The following is a 12783-nucleotide window of genomic DNA, read 5'->3' on the forward strand; positions in this document are numbered from 1 at the left end:
TTATTTTAGCTTTCTTCCAATTACTTTATTACACAAAACTTGGTAAAAGAGTTATAAGATTCCCACTCAAAACAAAGGATTAAGAAATTAGAACAAAATATTTCAACCCAATTTAAGAATGATTTTCAAAATACATGTATGTCTTTTTTAAGCATTTGCATTTGCGATCATACTGCAAAATTTTGCGAAAAAGTAGCACTTCACATAAAACTCCATGTACACAGTATTTTTATACAAACATAAGGTGGTTTCTTACATGTCTGTCTTTTTTGAGCAGCCATTCTTCAGACAGGTTGAAGAGATGTGGGGCAGAGTTCTTTCCCTCTACTGTGTTGAGCTTGTCTGAGGCACATAGGACCTCATCTGGAATCATCTTTTTGATCTCAAGCTCATTTGGGTCTATGTAAAAATCCTCTGAAATCTTCTTTCCTTCCTTGGCATCATACAATGCAAAACTTAGAAAGAAAGGTTCAGGCTGCAAGAAAAAAAATATTGGATTACAGATTTATTCTTTACATGTACATATGGAGATACATGTACTAGTGTTTAGAATAACAATATGAATGTCAAATCATTAATAGTATAAGAAATTATTAATTATGTAATTTAAGCCATCATCTGGCTTTTACAATTCAACAAATTCAACATCCTATATCAAAAGAGCTTTATGCATATACTGTTATGCATGTTTTTAAACTGTAGGAAAGAAGCTTTATGCATATATTGTTACGCATGTTTTTAAACTTTAGGTAAAATCTTTGTACAACTTGTACAAGTGTATACCATAGTAAACAGTTACATATCAACATCACACAGCAGGAAGAGTGGTGGCCTTACATTAGTGAACTTCTGACCCAATCCCTCCTCGGCCAAGTTGGCCTGCATTTTGAGTTTGAAGTCGACCAGCCTCATCATGTAGCGGTCGCAGTGTGTGGAGGGAAACACCTCAATCTCCTCAGGCCTCTCTCCACCTCCCTCCTCCTCATCGTCCTCATCAAAGTGAAACCGCTGAAAAAAAAAAATATCAACATTAAATTAACATTAAAACCTAGTTGTTTAAATTTAAACACACTTTAAAAGTGAACCAAGTTTTATTGATACATGTTCACGGATTTGTTTGTAAGGGGAAAATATGCAAGTTGCCAGTCCTTTCCCTTTTTATTTTATACAATAGAATATGTTTAAACCAGTGAATTGATTTGCTCAATTTTGCACAATCTCATTAAGCTGCCTGATTTGATAAAAAATTTAAATACGCTATTCTAAAATTTTGGCTAGTAAATGTAAAATGCTGCAAGTCAAGTCAGTCACAAATACAAGTTTAGATTATAACCTAATACTTTTTCTCATCCAGTTCGACTAAACCAATATTAAACTCAACATGTACAATGTGAATAAGAACAACAGGAAAAAGAACTATCACATTGAGACAATTAACTTACAATATTGGGATAAACTCTATACAGGTTATGTCTGCCCTCTTCTCTTGCTTTTGTGAGCATGGTTTCACTTTCTCTGTTGTACTGGAGAGATGAAAGAAGTTGTTCAGTTATTAACAAATGAATTCATTACATTCAGGTAACTTTAGTTTATTTTTGGTCATCTATAAAGTCAAAAGAATATATCTAATCATTGCATGCATGTTAACCTTTCTTGTCCAACCATTGCAACAGCCAAATTCCTCAACATAATATAATAAGTAATCAGAATCACAATGGTTAAGATAAAATTGCATATTACTCATTTCTGTTACATTGTAATTATGTTAAATGCTTATTCTACAACAGATTGTTGAAATTTAAAAAATTAAGATAAAAAATTCACACTGTCTTGAAAATAACAAGGCTTCTTATCAGTTTCCCTGATTCACTGAAGAGAACTCATTAGATTTTAAAGACTTCTCCCCCTGGGTCCTACCTTTGCTAATTCGGGATGCATGCTGACTTCAGACTTTTCATTAGATTTGTCTGGTGTATGCATTTCATCTATAACAGAGAAAAACAGAGTAAATACCATAAGATAATGTATATGTACCTGTAACCATAAACACAGATACATATGTAGTTTTCAGGCAGATAACAGTTATATATAAACAATAAATCAATAGTTACTGTGGGTGTGTAACAATCAATTAGACCTGATTGTTGGGGGTAAATTTTCGTGGATTTTCAACTTTTTATGGGTTGACTGGGATGAAGTTTTGTGTATACTGTGTTTCATTATTTGTTTGTATGTAAGGAATACCCGCAAAATGCACCAAATGTGAGCCCCCTAATCAGGGTTGTCTCTAAAAATTGAAGTAGAAGGAAGAAATAAAAATGTAGAAAGGGAGTCTGGGCGTCTTACTTATAGCTACATTGTGTTTGAAATGCAATAATAACTGGGTAATTAAAGCATTATTGGCGAGGAAATTCCCCTCTCCCCGGGTCTTAGAGACAACCCTGCCCCTAATGAACATTACAGATCCCATACAGTACCTCTGCTCTTCTCCATGGAGACATTGGAGGCGGTCTCTGCCGCGTTGATGACCTTGTTCAACACTTTGATCCAGTCGTTCATATCAGCCTCTGTCTCCGCGGCGAACACATAAGGTGGCCTGTCATTTGTGTGGACCTCAAAGCAGTGCTTCCCTCTCTTCGAGTTCTAGAATAAAGAAATAAATTTGGATTTGTAAACAACTGCACGTCTGCACATGTATGTGATATGTGGCTTGAAACCTACCACAATTAAATCATGACAAAGCACTTTTCAAGACATGAACTTGAATTTAAGGTCAAGATCTAGTAAATGAAGGTGCCTACAGGTTTATAAAATTCAAGATATAAATTCTTTTAATGATGCTTCATAACAATATGTTTGTTTCATGGGGTGTACCGGGGCTAAAAGTTTTGGTAAACACCATGAAGAATCATGTTTTAAACAACCATTTTCTATGAAATATGAAGAATAAAAGTAACAAATTTATGAGGTTTGTCCATTTTTGACCAATGAAATATATCTAGAATGCCTACAGTCTCTCCAAAAACAGCATTTAACAAGCCCTTGACATCCTCTTTAAAATGATGCCAAATTGAATATAGGTACCAGGATTACTTTTCCCGTGATTAAATATAGAATGTCAAAATATTGTTTTATTTTCTACATAATTCCTTTAAAGCCGTAAAATACGGGAAAAGATTCATCAAATCAATTATGACGTCATAATGCTTCTAACACCAAAAAGACAGTCTTGAATCATTTACTAGATCTTGGCCTTAACGAAATAAGAATGGAATTTTTTTTGTCAATTAGGACTGAACATAAAAAGATCCACACATTACAACCACATACACCTAACTTGGCTGACAACAAATTGATCTTAGAAAAAAATAAAGGCTGTATTTTTAATTCATGGTGTAAGGGAGAATCTCCCCTCTTAAAAAACCTTAAAAAAATTTGTCAGAAACAATCTTTTGATGCTCAATAATGGGTGTGGTGCTATAAATGTTCCACCAGAACACCATTTATTTACTTGAGCTCACTGCACAATCATGTAAAAAGATACAATGTAAATACAGCAAAGATATTGGAAAGGGTGATTGATTCAACAATTGGGAAATTCTGCTAAATCTTTCCCAATATGTGTTGTGTTTATAGCATTGTTGAATACTGGAATATAATAACATGCAATGTTTGTGCTTACTGGCTTTGCCTCCACAGCCAAGTCCATAAAGATGGCCCCCTTGGCATCTGTTTTCTTCTCATCTTTGTAGAATTGTAAACTGAAGGTGAAATCCGACTCCTGTTTCAGCACAAAATACCTCTTCTTGAATTGCTAAAATGGAAACCATCACAATACATTAATCTGCATATCTATATAATTACTAAAGTGAGAAAAACTGATTATAGTTCTAAAATTAACTTATCAATAATTGATATTCTGACTTTATTGCAGAGGATATTAGACATACAGTGCAATACATGCACCTCTGTTACACAACATTGTACACATGATAGTGGCACTTCCTTCCTAAATATATACTGACGCCCTGGTATAACCTTACCCTTGTGAAGCTAATGATGTTCTCTTTCCCTCCATCAGGACCTTTGTACAGCCATCCTGTCTTCTGAATACTAGCTGTCAAACTTCTGGTGTCCTGAGAATTCAAAACATAGAAATAAATACTGTATGTCTCTCATTATTCAAACAGAAATTTGATAGGAAGGTCAGTGTGCCTAAAATGTTTCAACTTAATGTCTTCGCATGCTCAATATTTCAATTAGGAAGTTCTGTGTGCTCAACAGTCAAAGTGCACAATAGAAAAGTTCCAAATGCCTGTGTGCACTATCTTTTTAATTAGAATGCCCTGTGCACAAATAAGTTGAATTGAAATGTCTTGTCTACACAATAGTTCTGTGTGTCTGTCTGTGTAATGTGCAAGCAATAGTCACCTCATCTCCTTTATCCTCAGGTTCAGCATCAATCTCAAATGTGTGGTGGGGTAGGGGGTCAGTTTGCCTAATGCTAAAAACAAACCCAATATTTACTTAAAAACATTAACATATCACAAGCACACATACATGACTTTATAGTTGTAACATCCAGTCAGACTTGTTTATGATGGAATAGGATAAGTTCAAAAGTTAATGACATTCACTGTGTAATATGATACAAGCTACTGTGGAATCATCAAATTTCCTAGGGGCCAATTTTAATGAGAATGATAATTTTTTCACGGGTTCAGGGGACTGAATTTTGTGGTTTCACTTGTAGACATAAGGTAGTTAATGAAATAGTACTGTGTTTTATCATTTTATGTGGATTTAAATCCATAGGTGAGTGGTAGCCACAAAATCCACAAAAACTGAGTCACCACAGCGACAACTGTTAATTAACAATTCCACAGTAGATGTATAATCAGTGGTTCTTACTTTGGAAGTTTCTCATATCTCCCAGCATAGGCATTGTACTTATACTTGACAACATGACAAGTGTCTGTGTACGACTTGATGCACTGTCGAACCAGCAGATCTTTGGCCTCGTCTAATGCCGAATCAGGAACGGTGGAGTATAGGGTACGCATCTTCTTGGGTGGATTTGGGGGCTGAAAGAAAACAGTTTATTGATGACCTCAATTGACAGTATCTCTGTATAGGATTTTTAACAATACCTGCATTACAAATACATTATACTGTACTGTGAATACAAGCATACAAAAATTAACACAAATCAATCCAGAACTTTCAATTATCTAAGTTTCCTGCTCATGAAAGGCCTCATTTGCTTTTCAAAAAAAAGATATACTATTTGTTTCCAACTGAATTTATCAAAATTTCCAAATTTATTACCTCCTGAAAAGGACATACATCTGGATATATAACTGAACTAGTAACCCATTTCCTGGTCTATTTTTCGTAAAAAATTAAAAATATATTGGAAATAAATTTAAAAATATCAACAACAACAAAAATGATTGAAAGCAAATTTTTTCCCAATATTTCTCAGAAAGTCTCCAATGTTAACAATTTCAATGCCGGGTACCAAAAATGGCATTTTTTCTCTCTCTCATTTTTTCCCTAATAAAACCGATTAGATTTGACCTACCGGAATGACGATGTCATCGTAGGGGAATGTGAGCATCTCTCTCTGTGGATCATTGTGGAGGATGCTCTTGTTCTTGGCAATGTACGTCTCATAGTCCACAGGGTCTACCTGCTTAGGTCTGGCCTACAAATCACAAAAAATAGAAACCTTCAACACGTGGGTAAAAAAAATGATAAAAGATAATATCAAAAGCATCAACAGCATACATTGCATACATTATGCCTTAAAAACTCAAGTTGTGACTTCATAATCAGTACAGGGAAAGATTATAACTCCTTGAACTCATAGATAGCATGAAATACACACAGATTACAGCATTTGTGGTAAATTGAAACCGGTATAAATAACGGAAATATGCTAATAATTGTGAGAATTAATAAATAGTCTTCTGTGGTACATGTGATACATGTAACTAAAGGAAGTGGACAGTGTGAATTACTAACAACAGTATATAAATATTACCGTGACAATGTACATTTCCATTCAATCACTGAAAATTGTTATGGCCGAACCCTTAAAAAATAAACTTCCTTGAGTTATTTTAAGTTTATTACACTTGTATATATAGATACAATAAAGTAAAGGATGGATCTGAGTCAATGCTTTCACCCCTTCCAATGGGAAAGTGATACATACAGGAAGTTTCTTATGATTCAGTTCTGTGCAGTTTCTAATTGCAGTTTAGTCAAAACTGTATAAGTTTATCAAAGTCAAGTGCATGTACTCATAACATATGAACACCCTTCAAGTATTCACCACTCTTCTGTCAGCTAGCTTTTGCATGGACCTATTGGACATTCATTCAGAACATCTTCACAGGTAAACAGAATTTACAGCTTTATTACACCAAGTCGTAAACTTTAAAATGTGTCTACTATGAACTTGCCATAGCACACACACAAATGGGGTCATTCTCTGGGAAGTGCTGTTAAAAATATTGATGTGTCTTACATCTAAAACATCATAGTAATATGATGCCCTCAAAACCCATCCATATATGATTTTACAAATATTGGTATACATGTATCTTAATTAATCATACGAATCAAAAGTCACCCATTTATGATTTTATGAATAATATGAGCAATTTGCATTCAAAACATTTGCTAATTGTCACTATGGTTTGCATGGACAGAGTGATATAAGCTTTGGAAATTCTGCTAACTCCCATTGCTTGAAAAATGCAATAAAATATGTTAAAAATTAACGATTTTTATTCAAGAGAATACAGAACATGAATTTGAAGTGATTAAGTGAAAGAGAGAAAGAAAAAAAAACAGTTTAAAAATGAACGATGAAATTAAACAAAGCTAACTTCATCAGGTGCAGTACATCTTGCATGCCTATACTGAATTTTTGTCTTTTTTCATAATTAAACCTGTATTTAGTAATTTATTTATCTGGAGTCTTCAATGGTTCATTAATTGCCATCAGTTCTACAAATATTATATACACACTAATACTTCACTATGAAGCACTTGAGTACTAATCAAATATCAATACATGGTACTACATGTATGTAAATGCATGGTGCTCATAATAGTCTATACACATGCAAATCATTTCTGACAAGAACTCCCAAAGAGAATTTTTTGTCTTGATCAGGATTTAACTGTCAATATTCTAATCAATGTAATATAATCAATGTAACGTAATTATCAATTATCAATATTATACCCCCATACAATACACAGTAACGAGTATGTGTCCTGGGCTGGGAAAATATTGAATTCTGATTTAGACATTAGAGACATATAAATAGTCTAAGAATGCAGCCTTAAAATCATCAAACCAAGAGTCTTTCATTTTCAACAGCACAGCCAAGAGAAGCACCCCCTCGCAACAGAAAAATAAGAGTCGCATCAACAATTTTGGTCAGCTTCAAGCAGAAACAAGCCAGTTCAAGAAATGTTTACATTCTTATCCACAAATGTACAATATGGCTGTGCATCTTCCTTAAATATTCTTTTAATTTGAACCATATAACACACCCCTCAAAGATGACCAAGTTGCATAAGATTTAATGATAAGGTGAAAGATGTATGTACACAATCTAAGACTAAGAGCAGCATTGAAATAGTTAGAACAATTCCAGTATCCTTGCTACAAAGTCATCTAAAGTGTATACCTGGGTGAAGCTTATTTATATTATATCTCCTCTGGCATAATTAGAGATGTCTGTTCCATTTAATGATAAATTGTTTAGTTTTCTGTGTGTTTCCACTCGATTTCTCCAGCAATTGATAAAGCCCCCATCCTAATCTGAAGGTCAAGTGTGTTTTCTATTCCTTCATAAACTGCAACCAAACCATCTTATAAACTGAAAAAGGCTGTTTACTTTGAAAAGTATGTATTTAGAATTAAGAATGTGACAAATGAACAGATCATTGATATTCACTTTTGTTGAAGTCAGCTGTAAGTGTCTATTTACACCTTGGTAATTAACTGATGATCATGAATCCATCCCAGGATCAAATACACCCCTCCCCCTTTTAAAAAAAAGTTACAAGATCACTTGCATTCACATGACAATTGACAAAGCATAGTGCTTTCAATTATCACCACTATGTGCACATACATGCATATACCTTAAATGCAGAAATAATCAATTATCATGACTCAAAGTATAAAACCTATTTATTCTATTGTTGTTGTTTAAAGAATAATGTCAATTTTTATATACTTGTCGTCTTCATGATTACACGGAACTTGACCAATTAGGCCTACTATAGTTTGAGACAACATTAAAGCTTTCATTTCAGTGTACGCAGGAAAAAAAGAAAGACCTTTTTGTTTCGTATTTACCATTTTGTGCTTAATAAATTGAATGTTATCATTTTTTACGCCCATTGCATGAAGTACAGAAAAAAAAAAATAACACAACAAATTTGAAACAACGTGTGATGATGGAGTGAACATCATAGGTGTGTCTAAGTAAAAGATTTACAAAAATGACAGCAACAAAAGAAGAGCCGATAGTGTCAACATTGATAAATTAAGAGGGACAGTTACCGCCATTAAACATATGCACAACATAACCATAAAGAGTATTCTAGTAATCACATGACCAAGTTGTCCATCATAATTCCCCTATACCTGTCTCCAATCGATCAGCCTTGAATTGACCAGAGAGGCCAAGTACATCACTGCCATGGTGCATCAGTAGGGGCACTGGTTTTCTACTTTCTAGTCTCTATACTCTTCAATACAGTCCATGAATAGTCCCCAATCAAATACAATTCACTTACAAGGTACTTGGTACTGCAAGGACTTTTGGATTAACTAGTGCTGGTTCTTGTTTTCTACCCTAATCTACGATGGTATTCAACACAGTCCATGAATAGTCCCCAATCAAATACAACTCACTTAAAAGGTACTTGGTACTGCAGACTTTTGGATTAACTAGTGCTGGTTCATGTTTTCTACCCTAATCTACGATAGTTTTCAACACAGTCCATGAATAGTCCCCAATTGAATACATACAATTCACTTATAATGTACTTGGTACTGCAAATACTTTTATACTTTTAGATTAACTAGTACTGGTTCCTGTTTTCTCCTAAAATCTATAGTTTTCAAGGCAGTCCATGAATAGTCCAAATCAATAACTGTGCAATTCACCTAAAAGGTATATACTTAGTACATGTACTGCAAAGATTTTTAGATTAGCTAGTACCAGCACTACTTTTCTACTAAAGTCTATAGTTTTCAACAGTCTATGAGTAGTCTCCAGTTAAATTCCATACAATTCACTCAAAAGTTCTTAGTACTTTTTAGACTGAAAGATAATGGCAGTCACTTTTTTGCAAAAGTCCAACTGAATACTGTACAATTCACTTTTAAGGCACTTAGACATACTGCAAAGACTTTCAGATTAAAAGATATAACAGTAATGCCAATCACGTTTTTTTTGGCAAAAGTCTAATAATGAATCCAAAAGTTAATGGAAGCATTAAACTTCTTCAGATTTCATTGTCAGCATTTTACAGAAACACTGAAAGAGATACAAGACATTTAAAACAGGCTTCAAATTTCCACCGAGAGCATTATCCAGGAAACACAGCTTTGGCATTAAAAATCCCATACCAAAAGCTCATAACAGAAAAATAATTCACTGACTCAACCCTTCCTTTCCATTACACAGAGAGTTTGTTGGTAAATTCCTGTAGGAAGAAAGGTACATGTACATGGATGATGTGATTTGGTCATTATCACTGCATGCTTCAGGATAGATGCTACATTGATGGACAATATATCACAGGTTAATTACAGCCCTCTGATAGAGAGGACTAGCGATTGTGAACCATGTCCGATCCCTCCCAAAACAACTGCCTCATCAATGGAACTATATCAGACAGACACAACGAGGCCAGCTTGATCGAGGTTCATTCTTGATTGAAATGAAAAAAAAAACCCACCTCATACAACGAAATCTTAATTGACCATGTAGAAACAGTCGGTCTCTTACATAGTTTTCAATAATGCTTCCTTCCTTGTGATTTGTGGTTTAATAATAACAAAACTTTTCACGTGCTGGACTAAAACAACTTGAAGCTATACTCTTGGTTAGACAATATCGGGATTAAATTGAAGCAATAAATGACTCGTAAAAACAGTCCAAATTGGTTTCAGACACTATAACTGTAACAACGAGGCCCTTGTCATCATCCGCCGAAATAATTACATTTTCTATAAACAGGTACATTCTACAGTACATGTGCTCCATTCAATATGCATCAATAACTCGGGCAACTGACTTTTTGATATGTTTATGATGTAATATGATGGATTTTTCCAACATGATTGACCGCATGCAGCATTATTGCTTGTATCTTTCACTAAAGAAAACTTCATATAGAAATGTATGAAATGTACTGTACAAAGATATTACCATGTGAGTACTTAAAAAAGCTGAACAAATTTTATATTTAAGAAGGCTCAATGGTTGTCTCCATTTTTAGACTGTATTAATCTCCTTGAGAAGAAGAGCTCTATAAAAAGATGCAGGAAAATTCTGAACTTTTAAAGCTAACATTTATAGAATTTTCCTTTACAGAACAAAAGTTTATAGTTAAAAAAAATCATTTTTAAAAATTTAAGGTAGATCTGATGGTTAATTTGCCCCTTAATAAAGGTTTATGAAAAGATTCATCCATTTGAAACTCAAACGAAAGGAAAAAACATTTCTCCAAGTGAACATGGAACAGGTGGCTCTTAAAAAAATTAACAATCTTGACTCAAAGCATGCATTTATCAATGCTTTGGTATTAAATGGTTGCTATTTACTGTACTCAGGAATAACATGATACATGCACAGAATAAACTGAAAGGAAAAATATGTTCAACCTATTTTTTTTTAATGTCCAATACGAAAAACAACTCTCTTTTTAACATGTACTGTTATGGCTATAACCAAACTGCATGGGAATTGCAATGTTTTGCAATCCCTTCAGCCACATCAACACACTGCACTTCAGTGGATGGTATCGTGCAGAAATAGAGGACAATAAAAGTCAACAACAGTAGCCAGTGTGTTATCAAAAGTTTCTCCTTATTGCCAAAGAGAATAACAGTGAATCTACAGATGTACATAATACATTTACAAATTCATTTTATGCATTAACAGGAGAATTCATTTCTGGACATGCATCCCACATTGCTTTTTATGCAAAAATATAACCAGAAGAAATTGAATCTATTTTCAATATTAGAAATCTAAAGATCTGCATTACCTTAAACCTATAAAAAAAAGAATATAAGTACATAGTATCCATTTACATGAAAATGACTTGTGACATTTAGAAAATTTCATTTCAACATCACATAAAAGAGAGTTACTAAAACATTGTGCCTGAGGAACTACGGATAATAGCTACATGTGGTTAAATGAGGGTGGGCTCTTGTTACAGAAATACAGGTAGATGGCTGAATTTTAACAGGAAGGTGAACGCCCCATTCAATCCTTATTTCACCTGAATCTCAGTCTGAATTTTTTCCATGAATTTATTATACTCATGAGTCTGCTTAACTAATCAAATTAAATCATTAAGGGGAGTAAACCCAACCCAACCCTTAGTTACAAACAAATTCATTAAAGTATCATCTCAAAGATAAAGTTTCTAATTCAAGGAAAAGGCGTATAGATGGCAGAAACAACAGTGCTTCATGTTTGTATGACGTGCATGCATGGCTTAGTATGTATACAGATCATGGAACCACTATAACTTTGACTGAACTCAACTATATGATTTTGTAGAGCTGGTGTCTGAATATAATTCAATGTGCAAACATACACAGGAACTCTAAGCTATCCTGATGATTTTGACACATTGATGAATGGGGTCAGTTTGTAAGAACAAGAATTCATACTATACCACCACACCGCCTTTATCTGGACTGGAATAGTCATAATTGTTGTTAATCTCAATGGATATCGACCTCTGCAAAAACGGGTGTTAAAAATCTGATCATGCACTATATTACAATCACAAACATCAAAGTGATAATTGTTTTAATTACTTTAAACATGCATGCAGAAAACGTTAACGTTACTCTATAGTAGCTTAATGATCAATATATTATGAAATATCCTCTAAACTTATGTACGGGGTGATCAATCAAACATTTACATGCATTGTTTACGTTAATTCGCACGATAAAAATGACAAATTCCATCTCGAGTAAATTACGACTGAACAGGTGGTTTAACAATAATTGAACTGTACCTGTGGCAGAGGTAAAGTAAATTTCTTCTTCTTATTCATATCAGGTCTCAAACACAGACACACACACAACCAGAATCCAGTAAATTTACTTCCAACTTGTCTTAACACAATATTCCATCCTCCTCAATGCAGAACAAAGCTTGCTTGTGTAAAACAATGAAGCAATTGCCTTTAATAGTACGTGGCTCCTCATCTAGCTAACATCCCTCAAAAAGATAACCATTGCAGCGCAACACACACGTTACAAATCCCTTGATAAGTCCAACGCTCCAATTATTAATAAGTGATAAACCGATAGTCCCTGGGTTCCCCACTGTAGTCTTGTTCTTGCAGTGAGACCAGACCATAATCTGGACAGTAAAATGTCACTCGGCCCTTCTGCACACCAACACCACATAAAAATGTGACAACAATGTGTAATGACATTCCACCTTGTCTCTTATGAAAAAGAAATGTGAAATGTATATGTGTATA

General features: G+C 34.1%; 1 protein-coding gene across 24 annotated transcripts in view; it reads right to left on the reverse strand.

Annotated features, from left to right (window-relative positions):
* Nucleotides 1-12783, reverse strand: part of LOC128180318 (dedicator of cytokinesis protein 9-like) — a 56049-nt gene that overhangs the window by 40340 nt on the left and 2926 nt on the right. For 12 of the 24 annotated variants that reach the window (XM_052848314.1, XM_052848319.1, XM_052848316.1 and 9 more), the window contains exons 1-12: nt 12310-12528; nt 11959-12024; nt 5585-5707; nt 4912-5084; nt 4432-4504; nt 4044-4136; nt 3683-3814; nt 2478-2643; nt 1918-1985; nt 1443-1523; nt 838-1008; nt 257-475 (exon numbers count right to left, since the gene is read on the reverse strand). In XM_052848314.1, the coding sequence (XP_052704274.1) occupies nt 257-475; nt 838-1008; nt 1443-1523; nt 1918-1985; nt 2478-2643; nt 3683-3814; nt 4044-4136; nt 4432-4504; nt 4912-5084; nt 5585-5707; nt 11959-12024; nt 12310-12348 (1404 nt within the window). In that variant the 5' untranslated portion in view covers nt 12349-12528. Of the gene's footprint in view, nt 1-256; nt 476-837; nt 1009-1442; nt 1524-1917; nt 1986-2477; nt 2644-3682; nt 3815-4043; nt 4137-4431; nt 4505-4911; nt 5085-5584; nt 5708-5799; nt 5996-6046; nt 6158-8680; nt 8837-11958; nt 12025-12309; nt 12530-12783 lie in introns of those variants that run through there. The other 12 variants (XM_052848313.1, XM_052848334.1, XM_052848336.1 and 9 more) reach the window with 8 other exon arrangements.

This window comes from Crassostrea angulata, chromosome 4, assembly GCF_025612915.1.
Source record: "Crassostrea angulata isolate pt1a10 chromosome 4, ASM2561291v2, whole genome shotgun sequence".
In the NCBI taxonomy this organism is placed as follows: Eukaryota; Metazoa; Mollusca; class Bivalvia; order Ostreida; family Ostreidae; genus Magallana; species Magallana angulata.